This window comes from Botryllus schlosseri, chromosome 1, assembly GCF_051294905.1.
Source record: "Botryllus schlosseri isolate E-star chromosome 1, Bs_hap1, whole genome shotgun sequence".
Lineage (NCBI taxonomy): Eukaryota > Metazoa > Chordata > Ascidiacea > Stolidobranchia > Styelidae > Botryllus > Botryllus schlosseri.
The window spans coordinates 29198638-29220044 of record NC_137236.1 but is presented as its reverse complement, the minus strand read 5'-3'; the positions used below and the strand labels follow the sequence as shown (position 1 = coordinate 29220044).

The following is a 21407-nucleotide window of genomic DNA, read 5'->3' as shown; positions in this document are numbered from 1 at the left end:
TATATTTACGTCATATTTCTAGAATAAGTACAACGAAATCTCGTCAAAAGCTCGTCGGGTAGCCGCAAAAAGAATCGAGCAACGACATGACCGCCCCAGCATCCGGAGCCCTTCTCCTAGCAATTAGAATGGGTACTTGCAGAATAAATATTGTGCTGATATAGACCTCTGCGATACTTACGGTGAAGGCCAATCCCTCTACTGAGATTATGTTGTCGGCAACGATTTCATTACTCAACTCACGCCAAACAGTATATTCACACTCATATGCGTTCGGATCGGTGCGATGGTATAACTATATAAGTAGGCCTATATATTATAAGTATAGTGAAACTGCTGTGTTCCTGGATTCCACGACATTTTTGCTAATGCCTTCATTTATTCATCATAAAATCATCATTCTGTTTTAATGTCAACTATTGCGGATGGCTAGACTAACTGCTGAAGCACACAATATAATATAATAATCGTTTGTGTGTAACTTGTCCACACAATGTACAATGCGATAAGACACAATGCGATGTAATGAAAAGGTAGGAGGATGTCGAAGGACACGCAGTTGCGATACTTTCAATCTCACATCCACCTCGACCTAGAGTGCCCAATGTCACAGTTCTTTTTCGATGTTGATCTTTTTGAAGCCGCGGCCCTTTCTACTAGTTCTTTCCATTCCTTATGGGTGCTTTTCTTTCGTCGGGTCTTTTTCTGGGCTTTTTTCTTTTGTCGCCGTAAGAAAGGCGACGGCGGGGGAAGAGGAGCCCAGATGAACCTCCGACGGGAATCGAATTGGGTCCGCCAGATTCGTAGGCCGTTATCTTATCTCCCCCGCGTAATATGAGTTACTGCTGAGTTCCAGGATGTAACTGGTCTCCTGTCAAATCGGATGAGAACGGCGACAGGCGCAGGCCGTACTTTCTTTGTCAGAATATTAAGAACAGCAATAATAAAATTGCGAAGATTTATCCTGTCGTTGCGAAATGCATCACACAAGAATTACTACATCGTGTGCCAGCTTCACAAGGAACATCGTGTGCCAGCTTCACAAGGAAAAATAAGAATACACTTATAGACAAGCAGCATAGCACAAAAGTAATATGATTGTAAATTTTTTATAGCAACCGTAATTAATGGATGTCAGAAGGTAATTGGAGTACGTGACCATAAAAGCATATATTGTTATCCAATTCTGCTAGAATTAGGATAAAGCTTTTGTCGCTAAAGTGATCCGCGGTGGTCGCGACTCGCGAGTGACACCAGATGGGCTTCTCCATAAAACACTCATATTCTTTAGCGCCTACCGCCCATCTAAATTTCTTATCATCATCAGTTGATGGTGTCATATCTTTACACAAAGGGTTTCTGACATGCTGTCACATAACTCCTGTAAATAATGTCGTTTACGAAGAATGAAGATATATTTTAAAGATTAGAAACTCATGACTTCACAAGACCAAGACAGGAGGACAGAAAGGGAGAGTTCACTTTCGCATGTACCATCAAAGCCATTTGACGGTGGGCGTTTATCATCATTTTATCATGAATCTTGCGTAGATGTCAAAAGAATCATACCATAGAATAACCAGATAGGAAGGAGTCAAAACGACTTGGAATATTCCTTCATTCAAACACCCTCCTTAGCCCACCGCTTAAACTAAGCGCTTAAACTAAAACACCATGTAAATACGAGACGCAGACACTGAATGAAAATTAACAGAAAACAACATAAAATATGCAAGCGATGAAAGCGATGGATGCGTGAGTCGTCAAGCGAAATCGATACGCCGTGGACCGTGGCCCGAAAATCTCAATCTCGGAGCAGCTGAAGGGTTATCGTGACATCACCACCATTTTTTCTCCCCGCGCTAACCCAACAAGAAATTCTTCATATGACGAAGGATCGCAATCTATTTTTATCTTCAAAGCACATTCTCGTCAATCGGCTTCTTCGTCTGGTGTCATTCTATTTTTGACGACGGATATCTCTCTTAAATTCCTTTGCGTATTATTTTCGAAGCGCAGGACGTAGAAAGGAACATATGCGTTCTATACCTTCCCCTGGTCAGAAAATTCTTGTCACAAGTAGGGCAATGTAAAGTTCTCGAGTGTGAATAGTAGCGATGGCTGTTCAGGTACACCTTCTTCGCAAACCTCCGTCCACAAGGCGCACAATAATACGGTCTCTTCATTCTATCGCGATGAGCGAGATACGTGTTGACGATCCAGGATCCGTATACTGACATCGTACGACGACTTCGACTACTCATGTTTCAATAGAAGTTTATTGCGTCTTCACAAATAGATTCGCAGTAATGCAGAAGACTTGCCTCTTCTACACTTTCTACGACGGTCAATGTCGACATGATTATTGTGATCACATCGAAGTCTTTATATACCTTGACTGCAGCTTTCGACACCAGCTTTATCACAATAGATAATCGAACGAATGCACAGAAGCGCAATAACTGAGAAGCGGATATCGTCTGGTAGGAACAGGTTTTCGAGGCTGATAAAAAATCTCGTTAGCCACAGAGAGAGAAAATCATAATGACTTATCAACCTATCTTGTCTCTGCCTATCGAGCCAAGCTACTTATCAATACCATACAATGTGAATAATGTGCACAAAGCTCTATTGGCTGCCTTCAACGAAGCGGATGTAACTTCTAAATAAACAAATATGAAAACGTCTGAGTATATGCGGCTCAGTAGCTGTTTACGAATTTGATAAATATTATCGAAGAGGCCAGAAGTAGGGATGGTATGAACGTGAGGTGCACGTACGCGTTTTGCGTGTGAACCTCTGAAATTTAGAGGTTCGCGTTCACAAACGAACCTTAATTTAGAGGTTCGCGTTCACAAACGAACCTTGGTAGGCTCTGCACTGTGAACCTCTTTCATCTATCACAATTTTTCACATCTTCATAACGTCTTTGGTTCAAACTGCATTCCGAATTCGAACCACTCTCCGCTTGGCGCTGGCAGCACGGCAAGAAATTCAGCACTAAACGAACATGCACCTTGCCAATTCCAAAAATTCCTGCTCGAAAGTTTGCTTGGACGCTACATTTATCATTCCGTTTGTGTACATTTAGTGAATCTCTTATGTGAGTTTCACATACGATCAACCAATCAATTATATTACTTCAACGACATTGATGTAAAGAATGCATCGATTTCTAATGTCAAAAATCTTATCAGGTGTACGGGATCTATTTTGATTTTATATCCTTATTGTATCATAAAAACCAAATCCGTCCGATTGGACGGTTGGCTCCTGCATGATTTGTTTTTGAGATAACATATGGCGCAAGTATAGAAATCGCTGTTTCGCCATTAGGAATATATCTGTCTAGTCCTCGTAGAAATTGTTGGCAAAGCGACGGAATAGATTGATTTTGTGGAATTATTTGCTTGTTACAGTTGATACATTAGGTGACGTTTAAAATGTCAGCATGTAGGCCTACTTCAGTATTGTGGCATAATATGGCCCGAGCCGTCACTAGTTATCATGTATACATCTGTTGCCGCAGAATTTCACCCTTTAATCTTTAATGAGTTCGCGATACACCACTGCTTCTTGATTGTGACGCATGAATGGTTTATTGAATTTCACAACTGCACGTGCTTGTTCATTTGGAACAGCGCGTTGTGCTGAAAGGAGTGATATTTGATGTGTGTTAGTTACGGCCGTATTGTTGTGGTTAGGGTTATATTTGGCTTTGATGTGTGTTTAACTGTCGCATTTGATTGTATTAAGAATTTGGTATAGGCCCTTCGGTCAGTTACTTTATCGCTGGGAATTTGTATCATCAAAAAACCGTACTTCATCCAAGAAGACGCGTGCTTGACTTACAACCGAATCGTAGACAGCTGACAGTGCAACGTGGTCGTGTACCCAGAATAGGCTGCAATTTCTGCGGTTACAACATCAACATGACTTTACGGGAATGTAGGATTGGAATTAGTAATATGACATCACGTGACGTTCACAAGAACCAGAACCTTTCCGGGGCTCGCACCATCCCTAGTCGAAATTATATACGGAAGATACGGAGTCAATGCAGTCAAACTAGTCAATGTTGTTAGTAGCGCCCCCAGTTTCAACGAAATTACAAGTAGAAGTAGCAATTTTCAAAACATGTCAAAATTACTTGGTCTCGACCATCAACTAGCGAGATTGGTAGTTTGCAGACTTGGACAACGAGAAAATTTTCTGCTTTTCTAAATACGATTAGAATCACAATTATAGGTAGCCTACACAGTTTTTCCAAATTAGATTAGAATTAGAATTACTGAATTCGCGAATGCTTGTAAAGTGAATAAAGTTCCGTTCATATCGAATCGGAATTATTTCTCATAAGGATGAGGATGGTAAAGATATGTACAGTCAACTTGGCTAGTTTCGCACTTGACTAGTTTCGCACTATACAATTCGCTTGCAGCATTTTCAGAAAAAGCAGATATTATGTTAGAGTTACCATTAGAGCGTGGAAACATTTCGCAAATTAGATTAGAATTACAATTAGAGCAAAGACACATTTCACAAATTAGATAAGAATTAGATTACTGACATTTCGCTTTCATTCAGATAATTAGACATCAAGAATTATCTAGTGGGTCAAGTTGGTGGTAGCTTGTACAAGTCTTCTTCATGGTCCGTCGCGAGGCCTGGTTACCTTCTGGGTAAGGCGTTTGACTTCTAATCAGAAGATTGAGGGTTCGAGTACCTTCTGGGTCAGGCTTCTTATTTAAACTCAACACACACGAGCCACAATCTATCATATTTGAATAGCGTCCTGAATAGTCCTGAAATTCGGGAATTTTGTAATTCCTCAGAGCGCCGCTAGTGTTGTTAAATTGTTACCAAAAACAGTAAAGGAACCGCTCTATCCATAGTTCAGGGATGAGCAATTATTTTTCCCGGCGGGTCAAATGTGGAGTAGAAAATACGGTGACGTGTAGTATTTTTTATGTAAATTGAAGTCAGTGAGCGAAGTGGATGTGTTGATATTAGGCCGAGCTCTGTGTGGCTTGATGATAGCCTTGCTGTTTTGCTAGCTTCGCAAGCAGGTCTCCACATCAGCCGAGTGTACGTATTTCGGGGCATGATTTTTCTCATAATGCCGACTCAAATTTTATTCCTTGGAGACCTGCTCGGTACTCATCATACACTAAAACAGTGGTTCTCAAACAGGGGACGCGCCCTCCTTGGGGGAGGGAGGGCGTGAAATCATCTGAAAGGGGTGTGAAGCTGTACACTTTACCCCGATTTCATAGTTATTGCTCTGTGTATAGTACATATTTCATATTTGAGAATTCTCTCATCAACAGTCATAACCTTCCTTGCCATCAAACTATCCGTCACGATTGCTAGCATTCTGGTTGCATTTTATTTTATGACGATAAGGGAGGGGGCGAAAATTTTCACTGTCATAAAAGGGGGTGTGTCTAAAAAGTCTGAGAACCCCTGCACTAAAATAACTGGTTCATGGCTGACATCACTAAACAAATAGTATGTGCACTAAATCTTGTTCGAATGTCGGCCTCAGTCCTCGGCCTCATTGCTTCACATAATAGTTCATGAGTGAGGCGAGGATGACCGCTAATCATGTCCACTAATGACATACATTATTTTACGAATTAGGATTTGGGAACGTATGACGTAAAAGTTAAAGCGCACACCTCGTAATTGCTAATGGATCAGTGGCAACACAAACGATTTGAACTTGAACATGGAAACAATGACTTGTAACTTCAATTGTTACGGCATACTTTATTGGCATTATTTTGAACCTGGATTACTCACTCGACGTACATAGGTTACGTACTCACGGTACATAAAACTAGATTTCAAAGTAAACGCATGTCCGGTTTAGTTTATACAGCCTACAGTTTTAGTCCACTCATTAACATGAAGACCACACAATTCACCAGAATCGTGTCGCGAGTCGCACAATGCCCAGGTCTGCTATAGGCTGAAATGAAATTATTTCAGATGCTATCTTTGAATAATCCAGGGAAGATTGTTGGTCATTGTATGTAGTCATTATTATTCTCTCCCACAACATAATATGGTGATTCGTGATGCCATTCCCCGTGTTAAGATCTCCAACATTCAATAGGTAATCTTCAAATAAAAGAATATCTGCGCAGTAGGATGTTTAATTATCAGTCTCCGTGAAATCAATACTTGCGATACAACGCGGTTAATTACTCCCGGCGGCTTCACGACACCCTGCTGCGTGTGCAATCAATAACTGAGAAAAATCTTGACGCTGTGGTTACGACTCGGCGTATATGTATATTGTATAGCGATGCATTCCTGATGAGTTCATTTGGACGGTTCAGGTGCTTTGCGAAGAGTTCAGATAGATCCTTGAAACAAACCTAACATAGCCTATACTTACGGACGATATATAGCCTTCAACACGCGCTAAGGTGTCGCAGGAAATCTCTGCACTTTCGGGAGTGTAATCTTGAAATGTCATTGCGTATCTCGTTTAAGCCAGTTCAGATCGTTGTCAGTCGATATTTGTTGCCCAGATCTGCAGAAGGATGGATGCAGCGCTGTGATTAAAATATATCTTCGGTGTGCTATTATCAACTTGTCCGTAGTCTACTATCAGGGTACTACTAATAGAGAATTGACAACTATTCACTCGGCTATGGATATTAGTTTCACATGTCGCCGAACCATGTTTAGAATGGAAAGTACACGGATTGACAACTCTGAAGGTAATCCTCGTTCTCTGCCGCTATCTAGTTGATTGGATATGTTGGTGATTTTCGTGACATTACCATGCCTTGTATCGATTTCACTTGCAGCAAGCATATATAATAGTGTATAATATATACTCGAAGCAGCGCGTAGCGTGATAATGATATCCTGAGCCGAAACAGGTGATGACATTCCTCTTGAACAAATTGTCCCCAGGACTTGAATCGGCAACGATTGATTTTTCATACCATTTCAAGTCATCAAGTTACATTCGATGAATCGAAGGTTTCGTGTGTTTATGTTGCTATCTCTATTCGTGCTGTAGCTCCAGTAATGAATCAATTTTACTGCGTTTCAAGTCCGGTGAACTGGTACGAATATATCACAATCAGCAATCTGCATACATCCTACCACAAGACTTTGCCTCGAAACTGAACACTGAACACAATGACTCGACTCGGTAGTGAATTGAAAATATCTGGACTGGACTTGACTCCGAGTCAAAACTATAAAAAGTGATATTGAGTTTTTGTGAGTCGGAACTTTATGACTTGGTTACAGCGATGCATTTTAAGACGTTCATTTTGAAAAATTTTCTTTAAATAACGCAGACAATAGAGCCGGCGTCAATCAGTTAAATGTACCTCATTTGCTCATTAGAAACGCATCGATTTATGGTCACAGATAGCTCGTAACCAAGTCGTGACGCGCAGCCACAAAACAACCGAACTAAATCATGACCATGCCGAGATTGTGAGACCTTCAACAGCGATCAAAATAGGTGGCCATCTGCATGATACTGTGACTAAATTGGCATAGTTGACCAAGATAGCTAGCTCCAAATTGTTTAGACTTCTATGTTCAGCCGCAGTGACCGAAGACTCTCTATACATCTACAGTTTGGAGGGAAACAGCAGCAGCCTGGTGGATGAAGACAGGGCGATTGACGACAACGTTGACACTGGAAGTTCCGGCAGTATGAATCGGTATTTCAGCGTGTAGAAGACGAATGGTCCCAAGAAATTATGTTCTTTGTGCATTGAAATCAAATATGACACAAATTTGACAAAGTTTTCAATATCTCGTGCGTTACCAATTTCTCAACGATATTTTTAATTTTGACACAATTTCTCAACGATCTTTTTAATTTTGACAGAGGATTGTAGTCGTAGACGTATTGAATAGTGTCCAACTCATTTGGAAGTATAGGAAATGTAACGGCTATGGTGACTACTTATCGATACGTGTTTAAGCTCATTTCACGTGAACAACGTTTACGGTGCAAGCATATTTTAATGGCACCGTGATGTGTCAAAATTGCTCGTTTAATTTTCGTATATTTTTATTGCAGGAATGCATTCGACGACACACCTGATGTAGATGACAGTTCAGTCCCAGGTCAGTTTAATATGAAGCCGAATCCGCTTAATTCGGAAGCTTTGGTGCCGATCACATTTGACCGAATTAGGCGGGAAAACCAAACCACTTCGTCCAAATTAAACGGAAATTAATTGTACGTTCCATTGTTTGTTTCGTGGTCATGCGTAATGGCGGAAAACGCAATAAAACACTGTACTGTTTCAGTAATGGGCACTGCTCGCATAAAACACTTAAGAGTTTCATACTTTCAGGTTGGTTGTAATCGTACAATATTGCGGTATCATGAAAGAATCAACAAAGAATCGAGTACGAACAAGAATTTAATAATAAGTGCAGTCCATAATTTTCGTCGAGCTTCGAGCGTAGTAGATATGGAATGACAGTTTTGTTTCACGAAAATAGCGGTTGATATAATTTATGTAGTAGCTGGTGGCTTTCACACCACATTGTCGTTCATATGACATGTTTTCAGTAAATATGGTCCAGCAAAGCGTTGGGTGCGATATGTATTGCAATCTAATAACACATGCACTCCTCCGTCTTGCTCTTCGCCTTAACTATTGGCTTAAGTGATACTGTAGTACCGGGGAGGGCACCATTCCAGAACTTTTTCTGAAATAAGATGCTGGGGTTTGCAAAAGTTAAAAACCGTGTTCCATGGTAGCAAAATTATCATTCGCATCCTCTGATTTGATCGAATTCTGATGCTATGTAAAATTACCTCCTGGGATGTAGCAGCACGAATCCATCTCCTTGCTCCCTCCACATTACTCAGTTTTCAGCTTCTCATCATGACCATGAGAGCATATCTATGACGGCATTTCACAACTACTTACTTACTTGAGTATTGCTTAGAACCGGCCAATCGTAGTAGTTAGTATACAATCAGGGCCATTTTATATGTCTAAATCCCAGGGTTGTAATGACTCGAGTCGCAATTTTTTGGTCACTCGACTTGACACGAGTCATTTTCTTGAAATTGAAAAATGAGTCGACTCTATTCAATTTGTGTATTGACTCGACTTGTACTCAGTCATTGCGCAGTGACTCGGACCACAAGAGTCAAATGACTCGTGACTGGGTCTACCAAGTCAGGCATTTCATTGTAATTTCGAAGAATAGTAAAGTTATCACACTAATAATATTTCGTATATCAGAACTGATAGTTAAAAAGGCTACCTGAAACTGTTGAAAGTGAGAAATTAGTATATTACGAATGCGAAGCATTCGATATCAGACATGGGGTAATCGCGATTAGTAATCGTAATCGATTACGACGATTACAGCATTTTCAAGTAATCGTAATCGCAATCGATTAAATTCGAAAAAATTCCGAAGTAATCGTAATCGACTACTTCCCATATCTAATCGATTTCTTTGTGAAAGAGCGATGACTTTTTATTTGTACAAGGACTATGACAAACTCGACATTCGCGCACAAGGAAATGATATTATACCAGGTTAATGATAAACGTCTGATTTACAAACACCACTGCTCATTATTACGTCAGAGGTATTAGCTTCGCTCATGATTACGTAAGAAGTATCCATACATTGTATGTAAATAGATATTCGACGTACATTGTAGTGTGATTGTAAGAACACCTGCCGTGCGATACATCAGGTTATCGCAACACTCCAGACGCCACTACCTCGCGGCAGGATAATAATAATCATTCTGCCTAGTTGCAAATGGTAACTTATGTATTGATGTTTAAGTTAAAGGTTATGCTTATAGTTAAACGCAATTTGTCTGTTGGTGTTTGGCGAGCAGCAGGCCTATCCAGTACGTACCAGGGATGGTGCGAACGTGAGGTTCACGTTCTGTGTGTGTTGAACCTCAGAAATGTAGAGGTTCACGTTCACAAACGAACCTTGGTAGGTTCTGAACTGTAAACCTATTTTCACATATTACAGTTTTCACTTCATTATACTTTGCATAGCTTTGTTTGAAATTTATTGCATTTCAACTGCTGGCCACTCAATGCATGGCGCTGGCAGCATAAAAAAATCAACACTAAACGAGCATGCACCTTGAGAATCTCAAAAATTTTGCTCGAAATAACCAGCATTCCGTTTGTGAATATTTAGTGACTCTGCTGTGAGCTTGACAAGCATTGACACAACATCAAGACCGATGCACTACATGTAGCCAGAGAATTATGATTATTCGACCAATCAAAGGAATTGATATCGTTGTCCAATGTAAAAAATCTAACAGGCGTACGTGGTTAATCTTGACTTCATATGTTTATTGTACCTTAAAAACAAAATCCGTGGAATTGGGGTGTTGGCTACTGCAGTACAATTTGTTAATGGGATAATAGCGGTAGTAAGTACAGAATCCCGTTTTACACTCTGCTCGATATTAACGTCACAATACTCGGACGCCGAATACATTGTCGGGCTGGCCTGGACCGTTAAGGCGTAAGCTTATATATTCCCTTGCAAGTCCTCGTCGAGATTGTTGTTGTCAAAGCGACGGAAGATATTGATTTTATGGGATTATTATACCACCACCACGTTCACACGGACCTGAACCTTTCAGAGGTTCACACCATCCCTAGTACATACGTACACCGAGCAAAGATTTGAAATTTTGTACTGAAATTTTGTACTCGCCAAATAAAACATTACAATTTCCACGACGAAGCATTAAAAATTCAACAGCTGCCGATGTATATCATAACCGAACCGTTCTTTGCCGTTTCTCGTAACGGCAGCGTGCAGTATGTGTATTAAGAAGAAGGCACAATTTTATGGTCACTTTATCTTATTCTGATATGACTCTATACTTTAAACGGGTGCCAATCGTTATTTCGCAATTCTATACCTGCTGCCATAGCCATCCGCTTATATGCCATGATAAGGACCAAAACAGCAAGTCGTCCCGCACTCCGAACGTTGGTCTTGGGCCCCAATAAGATGGTCAATTTTCAAGTTGAATTATCGTCAATAATATTAGTAATTGCATTATATTACTATTCATTATTAAGCCTCTCTCAGCCGCCGATAGTCAGATTTACCTGTGGTGCTGAGGGCACGTAATTCATAATTATAACATCTGGTATGTTATTGTAATTACTTTATTGTCTGGTCTGTTATTGTAATTACTTTATTGTATGTTGTTAATTCGTGACCTCCAGTCTGTTATATATAACATCGAAAGATATTTCAGTCACCTAAACGTATATGAAGAAAAGAAAAACTTTCGTGATTGCCCTCTCATTATTCCTCTATGGGTGGCCCGGGTGGCGTTTGTATTGTAGACTCAGATTTTAAGGATATGGTTATTAGTCACGCACACCCAGCGCGGCTATTGACAATGGACACATGCTCAAAGTTTTGGCCAAGGTCTTTCTTTAGTAATACTCTTCATGGAGTCGCATGTTGGCCGAAACTGCATTTGTCTTTTGGTATGTCGTGGCCCGGTAATGACCGGCACCAAAATGCTTATTCCTGTAAATTATGGATACTTTTTTCATGAGGGTGAGAGGTATGCATTTCAAAATCAAGCTATCAAGAGACATTTAAATTGCGAAGCCCGAAAAAAAATGTTCCAAGTTAATCAAGTCTCACGAAATCAAATCTCACGAAAATACTCAATAATTTATGTTGGTTTTACCAAATACTTTCGAGTCCCCTTCGAGCGCTCTCACCACCCTATTGGGGAGTTCGGGGTGCGGCAGTTACGGACCTGGCAAGAATGCAAATCGTTGGATGCGATCAATCGTCCCTTATTGAGTTGGGGTACATTATGACGTACAAGCAAATAGCGCATCCTTTAATGAGAAAGTTGTTATCTCATTAGGCCTTTTCGACGCAATCCTTATATTGTCTTCAATATATCTTATTAGTTCTAAGAAGCAAAATGAATATAATCGTGAGTAATCGTGATTAGTTTTCCAATGTAATCGTAATCGTGATTAGTTTTCCAATGTAATCGTAATCGACTACTTCCTGATTTTGCTGTAATCGTAATCGCAATTGCGTGATTCAGAAGTAATCGTAATCGCAATCGATTACATTCATGAAGTAATCACCCCATGTCTGGATATGACCGAGCAGAGTTGTAAAAACTGGGTTTCACATGACATTAACTCGGAACCGAACAGTTAGCACAATGACTGGACTCGGGACTCGAGTCCAAACAATGGCTCGGACTAGACACCCTACTCTGTGACTTGGACTCGATGGTGGACTGAAAACGACTCGAATTGACCCGAATCAAAACTATAAAAGTGAGATTGACTTGTGATTCGGAACCTTCTGACGTGGTTACAACCCTGTTAAATCCTTGGTATGGCGCTGATGCCTTATTCGACCCAACGTAGCCAGTATCAATGCACATGGTCTAGTCGCCTAAGACTCGAGTGTGTACTCTTTTCCCTCCCACTCATTCCCACTCATTTTAAACACAGATATTGGATTAGTCTCACCAACTAACCTCCATATTTTACAGACTTTCTGCGATTTGGTAAACCGCCGGTTGGCTCGAGTACGCCTATTCGCCACGACAAGGTATCCATCAAAGTAGCCAGGATGGCGGAAAAGGCAATGAGGATGGAAGAGTCAATAGTGAGGACTGAGATCATGCTTGCCCAACGGGAGTCACGCGGCAAAGAGCATGAAGACCTGTTTCTCAAGTTAATACGATTGGAAATTGCGCAATTCATCATCTTGGTCGAGCTTGAGCGATTAAAAATCGCGCGACGGAAGAGGTCGACCCTCAAGCTGCCTACTACTATAGCCTCCGGGCATAACAACGTCCTAACAGACTTTTGGCTGGTTTTGTATCACTGTCTTCTCGTTGTTATTATAATTTCGAATTTCATTGATTAGTCAGAACTAATTTGATTAGTCAGAACCATACAGCATCGATGACCGTGATGTGGTTCTATGGTTATATTGATGTCGTGGACAAATATTTAGATAGTATTTTTTAATGCCAAGCACTTATCGGATTCACAAACAAACTGTCGCGATCTCTCTGTCTCTTACTTTATATGGTGATATTATATATCGTCAATTCACCATCCTGTGATAGTCGTTAAATTTTTTTCACACTTTTCAGAAACAATTTAGACGATAAGACAATTCAATCAGGCTGGGGTCGTGGTTGTTAGAGACGGGTTCGTGAATTCTTTAGTGAAGTATTCAGTTGAATGTACACTACGGACACAAAATTGTGACCAGGCACGCACATATGTAGAGGGTGCAAGTCGACAGTACGTTGAGAAAAATTCTGATGATTGAACGAGGCACGATAAAGGTTCATCAGCGTACAATTAGGTTCGGATTTGGAAGGGATGAATATAATTGGTAAGATCAAATACATGTCGGTAGGTCAAAATGTGCGGAAATTGTCTGGGCCTACATACAATGTCGGCAGGCACAATGTCATAGCTTAACGTTCTTTCACGAAAATTACAGTTACAGGGACTGTTCCCTATGAGTTGCGCGCGTGCGCAATTGCGCAGTGCTGATACGGTCTATCTAAGCTGCGAACAAGAAAGCCGAATTGATGACCTCATTTCAGCGATAATACTCCCTGCATTATTATGAATTATCACATACGTGGCCGAGAGTTGTCTACCATACAGGAATTCGCTGTCAACGCCGTGCTTTCATTTCTGGTGTATCGAGTCCAGCAGATGTGGGAAGATATGGACTACAACACGCGCGTAGTTCTGGAATCAAGTAGTTGCACGACTAAGCAATGCATAAGTGTCCATGCGCGACTAACTTTAGTCAGTTCAGATTGTTGTCGCCGGTATTCACTGCGTCTTTTTTCAGGAGGGTAGGGGGCGGTGCGTGATGCGCTACGTGATTGAGATACTTCATAGGTTACAGTCTCGACTGTTCATTCGTCTGCCATACAGGTGATGAGATAATTACGAATTTTTCGATCACACAACATGGATAAACCATGTTCAATTCTGCCGTAGCTGAATGGAAAGTACAGAAGTTGTATTTGTTCACCTGCCACAAGCAAATATATCGACAAAGCGGAGGATAGCATGATCATGATGACCATTGACCCACCCGATATTGGGACACGATATGTGAATTTACGAAAATCAAAGCAGCGAGAATAGTTCTGTAGCATATTATACACTCATGCAGTGTAAAATAGATCGGTACATCCGCCGATAATCCCCTAACCATTGTGACTTACAGCCGCAACACCCGAGGAATCATTATCGTCAGCTTGAACGAGAATTCACTATCTAGATATAGTCTCAACGAGGATACGACGAGCCTGGAGGATTTGAATATGGCGATTGAGAATAGCGCTGAAACTGAATGGTTTGACGATGAATATTCATTTCCGTCACCTGGCATTGCGACGAAAAGACGTGCTATAAAACAAAGATGTTTTAATTGTGCGTCTTGAAATCAAATTTGACGAGGTTCATAGACTCCTCCGTGGTAATGCACGAGCTCGCCGTTCTGACGCACCTGCGGACTGGCGGCCTTTATTTTTGTCCACGCGTTTGCGTGCCAACATCTTCGAACGTATCGACCATTATTTCAATGCTGCGTGCCAACATCTTCGAACGTATCGACCATTATTTCAATGCTGGAACATAACACAATTGCAACAGTTAGTCGACACAGTTGCAACAGTTAGTCGACGTTGCAACATGAAGCCAGTCGACGGTGCAACATGACGCACCCCTCGAGAGCTACTAATAAATAATCAACGTAACAAGACATTTCAGAACACTGTAATGAATTAGAAACGCAGTGGCCTAATCGCTATAGATAAGAATGCCCCCTGCAAATTTCGACTTCGCCTTTGTGACTTCAACTCATTATTTAAATATTGTGGCCTTCAGGATACATTATATGGCAATGCGTTTGACAAAGGATATGCGACAATGCGTTTGACAAAGGATATGCGACTGAGTGGATATCGCCGGGCTGCACAATAGCAGTCGGGCGCAACCTCGTTTACTTTCGTAAACGACTTTTTGGACATCCACCCTCATAAATACCAATCGAACTCGCGAGCTCACGCAAGGACTCTGTGTGTAAAGCGAATCTGAGCCGAAACTTGCGAACAGATCCTTGACGCGCTGGTACGTGCTGCTGCGTCAAGAAGAGCTGTTGCGCCGTCATGTTGGGAACAATCCGCGAGTATCGCAAATGTTTCGACGATCTCATCTGTCTGTACAGTGGGGCGCACGCTGTCTTGTGTCTTCCTTGATTGACAGCGTGCAGCTGGTGTCGCCTTCGTCTCGCAGTACCTCGAACGGATCCGGTTACACTGCAAACGTCAGTACAGCTGCTAACATGAGTAGGCGATATAAGACTCATCCAAATGTTAGAACTTGTCTACTTTACGTTGAAAGCTCCCTTTCCGATCAAGTACCTGGAATCTGCACAAAAAGGCCGAGGCCTCTTTCTGGACGGTCGAGGAAGTCGATATCGGCAAAGATATGGCCGACTGGAACAAACTGAATGCGGACGAGCGAAAATCGTCAACGAAAATCTATTCGGAAATGTTTGCGTGCGAGGTGCAAGTCACGGAAGCGAGGTTCCTTTACGGCTTCCAGAATGCCATGGAAAAATATACAGGCTTCCAGAATGCCATGGCAAATATACAATCGGAAATGTACTCGCTCCTTATTGACACATACAAAATGGATCTGAACGAGCGTATTTTCTCTTCAACGCCGTCGAAAAAATGTCGTGCGGGCGCGATACGGCTGATTGGGCACTTCGATGGATAAACGAGCGGAAGTCGACGTCGCGTTTGCGTGTTCCCAATAAAGGACTAATATGGAGAGGGACAGTGCTTGAAACCCGGCTCTCGCCCCGAGTTGAAAACATTGTTTTTCCAAGAATTTGTTCGAAAATTGTCCGACGAAACACGGCTCACTTGTGTTTACAGGACCAAAATGAGTAGCCATTAAATCATGAATGGATGTGTTCTCGCTGTGGGATACAAAGAGCCGAGAGGTTCATGACCCATCAGAGGAGCAAGCGGCCGAAATGGGCCGGGCGCATGAGTAGGTTCTGGCCGATGAGCGGCATCAATTGATGGTCGCAGAACTGTTGAGTGTGATCGAAGATCATCGTGACGTGAAACTGACTATGAGCTTTTGTTGCAGCCGCCGCTTGAGAGGGCAGCTCGTTGAGGCGATGGACCATATGTCCTTTTCATATAAAAATGTATTTTGAACATTTGACTGACCTTTTTACAGCCATACATATGACCTTTTTACAACCATACGATATGACTATACGAACATCAAAACAGCGAGAATGGTTATCTGTAAAATATATTGGTACTTCCGGACTTGTTAAACTCCAATTTATTCCTCATTTCCATTACAATGCCTCCGTAAACTACTTAAAAAAACTACACTAGACGAACCTAAAACCCCAGACCGGAGGAAGCTCCGATATCAGACGGGAGAGGGGACTACGATGATCTGGGTTCCCGGCGAGCCGCATAAAAACTAGGGGGGCATGGTCACTAGAAAAACGACACTCGAATCTTCCAGGAAGACGATCACCTATACGGATAAATCCAGAAACTGCATGACGAGAAGCCGGAATATGACAACATATCAGAGTAACACCTGATCAAATACAGCGTAGAAAAACGGAAAGTCGAAATAACTAAAATAGACGCGCTGAAAAACACCAGACGAAAACAAAACGAAGACGGAGATGGCGATGGAGTCTACGCTGAAATAAAAGAAGACGGAGATGGCGATGGAGTCTACGCTGAAATAAAAGAAGACGGAGATGGCGATGGAGTCTACGCTGAAATAAAAGAATTGAAAAAATAGAAGACTAAATACGATACAAGTGTATAAACTCTATATAAACTTTCGAAATCTGGAACAGAACGAGAAACCAACAAAGTTTTTCTTCCAGAAAATGAAGAGAAAAAACAAAACACTGAAGGAAATAGAAAATGACGAATGTTGGATGAAGGAAATAGAAAATGACGAATGTTGGACAACTAGTTATGTCCACAGGTAGCCGAATTATAAAAGTTGACGACGCCGGTCTGTCCTTTTGGAAGAACGTTGGAATTATGGCAGCAATCAGATGTTCCATGGCGCGTGGTCAGCTAAGTCGCTGGATTAAAGCAACATAATGCACCGACGATTGCAGTCATAACAACTAATTTGGACCAACCTTTTAACATACTGCAGGAGGCGGGAGATAACATCAACGCGTGGGAAAGACTGTTTATTGTTATGGAATTCGACCGACAATTCAATTCCACCACTGGACGTAAGACAATACGCATTGTGTGAGAATCTCATCGATAAACAAGTTATGGATTTCTTTCAATCAAACCGGGCAGAGAAAATTGAGAGTACACGCTGTCAACAAATGTTGAATACCGTCCGTGATTATTATTATTGTCTTTGCACAACGTCAAACATTCGTACCGATATAGCTACGGGAGAGAGTGATGCACGTGTCGACACAACACATGCTTCCGACCACGTATGTAACACCACATGTCATGCATTCGCCAGCATATGACAATAACCATCGATATTACAGGTACGTACCGTCAATTCATATGGACAGAGCAAGAGAGTCCTGGCAGGGGTTTGTAACGTCTATATCTTGCCAGTTGTGCATGAACATAACGATTTTTTATTCTTCTACAATACAGCAACGTGAAGCAGAACAATCGAAGAGGGTGGATCGTGGAACAAACGTGCAGTCGTGTGTTGTTTGTATTTACCATTCATTCTGTATAACATGCCAGGTACGCCCATCTAAATTGAGAAATAGCCTGGTGCAAGCACCGACATTTTGGAACAAACAGCTATCATTCTCAACTTTTTCAACAGTAAATTCTGGCAACATGCACAATGTATGCGAGGTTTAGTTGTTATAATTATGTAATTTAATCACATGGAAAGTTGTGCAGCTTCTTGTTACTAACAGGTCGATCCAACATTGGTACATGACGTCACAATTTGTTTTGTTGTGTTCCTTACGAACAATCAAGATAATGTTATGTTGCATGGACAGGACATGGACACGCAACTCTACACAACTATTGTATAACCTTTAATGCGTTGAATGATCTATATAGGAATCACACCGGAATGGTGTTGCTGGCAACAACTATGATGGATCAGATCAGGAGGTGACCTACTACTGTCCAATTCATTACCACGTCGCCGTTATCACAATTCTGTATTAATATGATGATATATTTACTGTTTTACTGAGTTTGTTAGACTACTTTTAGATGAAGCACATCGGGACACTGAACGTGAACAGTAAGACTCAACCATCACACCGGGACGCTGTTTATGACAATAACCATGATGGAACGAACGGTTCGTGAGGTGATCTACTATATTCCCATTAATAACCACATCGCCATTATAACATTTCTGTATTCATATTGTTGTATATTTATTATAACATTTCTGTATTCATATTGTTGTATATTTACTGACTTTGTTGAATTGTACCTATAGGTAGAATCACATCGGGAAACGGTTGATGCGACCAACAATATTGGAACGGTTCAGGAGGTGATTTTATATACTACTACCATCCTATACTATAGTTATTATCACATGAGTGCGAGTGTAACCGTTAATTTATGCATAAAATTTATGCATACTGTGTTTTATTGTGGATCAAGTTCACTCCGGTATCATGATTTAGTTGACAGCATCAGACTCCATCAACCGTGCGGGGGCACGCATCCGATCCATCATCTGATTCAGAGGCACACTTTCTTTCATTATTGCACTCCCAGTTCTGTTACATATTTCCAATGTCGGAATGTATCCATTTGAATCACCCCGTCTTATCCGATATCACGTACTTTGTGTGAAACAAGAAACACATGTAATTATACCAGTGGAACATACTACTTCCTCGTTTAATGCAATTTGACACCTACACCATCTTATATTTATTATAGGATTATCAGTTTCCGCCAAACTTGCCAAGAGTACAGGATGAAGCAGACGAGGTAATATCACATTATTCGTCAGGTTTACATTTGGGATTCATTCCATGTTGGTTACGTCCAGATACGGCAGAAGGAGGGGACACCCGATATATTCGCAGAACGATTAGCAGGCTCACAATAAAACATTAATGCATAACGATTGTGTTTATATAGGTCAGTGAGGTAAACAATGTTAGTACTGAAGTCATGCGTAGCACGGGTCTCGTCAGTGACCAATTCAGTTACGGGCACAAGCTTGCACACGGAGAAGCCACCCTTGCGATTATTATGGATTCAAAGACAAAGAAAGAACGAGGTGTTTCGATAAGATGGTGATTCACACGAACTGGAGGACAGCGATTACAGCAAAGACATTGAATTGCTTTAGAATTTGTCACCAGTAAGCGGGGTAGGGGGGGGGGGGGGTCCTACGTGACGCTTTTATTTCAGAGTTGTTCAAAAGGTGAGAAAAAATGTATCAATTTGGAACGGCTCTTTGGCGATATAGTAGGGGTTCAAGCAGGGGTGGGCAAACTACGGCCCGCAACGGCGATATAGTAGGGGTTCAAGCAGGGGTGGGCAAACTACGGCCCGCAACGCAACACCGTGTTGGGCGACCCGCGAAAGCCTCAAGAAACGTATTAATTTGATAAAATGTCTGATGTCGCGGCCTATATATATTCACGGTTTTTCGACAGCATTGGTCAATTTCCATATTTAATTATTGGCTGAAGACTGGCGATGTTCGAGCACAAGCAACTGCTGTCGTTTCGGAGCCGGTCGGCTCCTAGTACGGTCGCTTCGTCGAACGCGCGAGGAGAGAATCGCCTCGCCACTCAAGCAGCTATGATTTGCAAATTTAGCATGTCGTATAAGGGAGCCTACAAGAAGCCTGGTGAAGGCGTAAATTATCAGTGCCAATTCCCGAAGGATTTCGTGCGTCCGTACGGAGCGGCAACGCATACACGCGGTGGTCAACCCTTCCCCTTAAAATCAAGATTTAAGAGGATCAAGGACGCCCTGGTTAACGCGACTCTCCCAGCATCAGTCATTTGTGGAAAGTCCGTTTTCCGTACATCCTGATACAGGCCAAGTGTGCGTTCCTATTGATTTGAAAAAAAAACTCGACGAATTCGATCCGTCTGTGGTCCCGACCGTTTCACAACTCTGCCACGAGCTGGACTTGCGCAAGGACGACGAGCGCACTAGTAAATGCCTTGCTCACGAAAGTACGAGTTTGTCGCCGTACGCGAAAGTTTTCGAAGTTCTTGTGCAGAATTTACTTTCCAGTGTAAGACAAGGGCGAGCGCGCGACGGTTTGGACTGCTGAGTATTCCGGTTCAGCAGCAAATCGTATATCGGTCCATGTCAGAATGGTTTGAAGGAATGTTTTATCGCCGTTGTGGCTTTGCACTACACACTACACAGAATCTGAACAAGGACGCCGAATTGGTTCAGCGATAGATTGACATAAACGCGAACGTCGTGTCATTCGCTGCCAGCATTCTAGCTCATTTGTATCGAAATCGCCATGAAATGCAACAAACGCTGCCGCCTCTTCAACGCGTCGCACGACGCACATTGTACACTGTACAGTTTTGCGGGGTGGAGGCCATTTTCGTTATATCGCCAATCATAGCTCGTTGTTGCGTCGTATCTGGAACTGATGTTTCCAATTCACCGATGTCGTCGGTGATAACCGGAAACATTTTTTTGTGGTTGCGTGCTACCGGCTGCGATATCACGCCACCGAGAGCCGTCGCTGTGATTTGCAAATTTAGCAGTTCGTACAAGGGAGCCTACAAGAAGAAGCCTGGTGAAGGCGTAAATTATCAGTGCCAATTCCCGAAGGATTTTGTGGGTCCGTACGGAGCGGCATCGCATACACACGGTTGCATCCACAACATTCGAGCTGTGAACTGCGAATGGACTGTGCGTCCAGGGTACGCTTTGAGTGAAGTCGCCGATACACTCCACAGAACTGACACTCAGCCGTCGGCGGATCTGAAGACTCTGGTCAACCCTTCCCTTCCCCTTAAATCAGCCCTTCCCTTCCCCTTAAATCAAGATTCAAGAGGATCAAGGATGCCCAGGTTGACGCGACTCTCCCATTCTGGCACCGGAAGGAGAACCCCGAATTCCAACTGAGAATGAGTTGTGACGAGGTGACCCAGGCCAGGGGAGTATACGTTGGCAAGGACGGCGAGGATGACACGGAAAGTGACGCCGCGTTTCTTGGAAGAATACACGAGGACCATGCTCGTTGTTGGCGCTGGGCTTACGCAGTTTTGGAGCTCAAATAAGGGTCATGTCACATCTGGAATGTCTGCGTGCATGTCACATCTGG

At 42.1% G+C, this 21407-nt stretch overlaps 2 protein-coding genes across 2 annotated transcripts in view; one reads left to right on the top strand and one right to left on the bottom strand.

The window, feature by feature from the left end:
* The window catches only part of LOC145435071 (microfibril-associated glycoprotein 4-like), a 489059-nt gene that overhangs the window by 33910 nt on the left and 433742 nt on the right, over window positions 1–21407 (bottom strand). The window lies entirely within an intron of this gene.
* Window positions 6227–13407, top strand: LOC145439030 (uncharacterized). Its single transcript, XM_080316492.1, has 4 exons — window positions 6227–6734; window positions 7583–7703; window positions 8069–8115; window positions 12560–13407. Exons 1-4 carry the CDS (start codon window positions 6665–6667, stop codon window positions 12937–12939), a joined length of 618 nt encoding a protein of 205 aa, XP_080172618.1. The 5' UTR covers window positions 6227–6664; the 3' UTR covers window positions 12940–13407.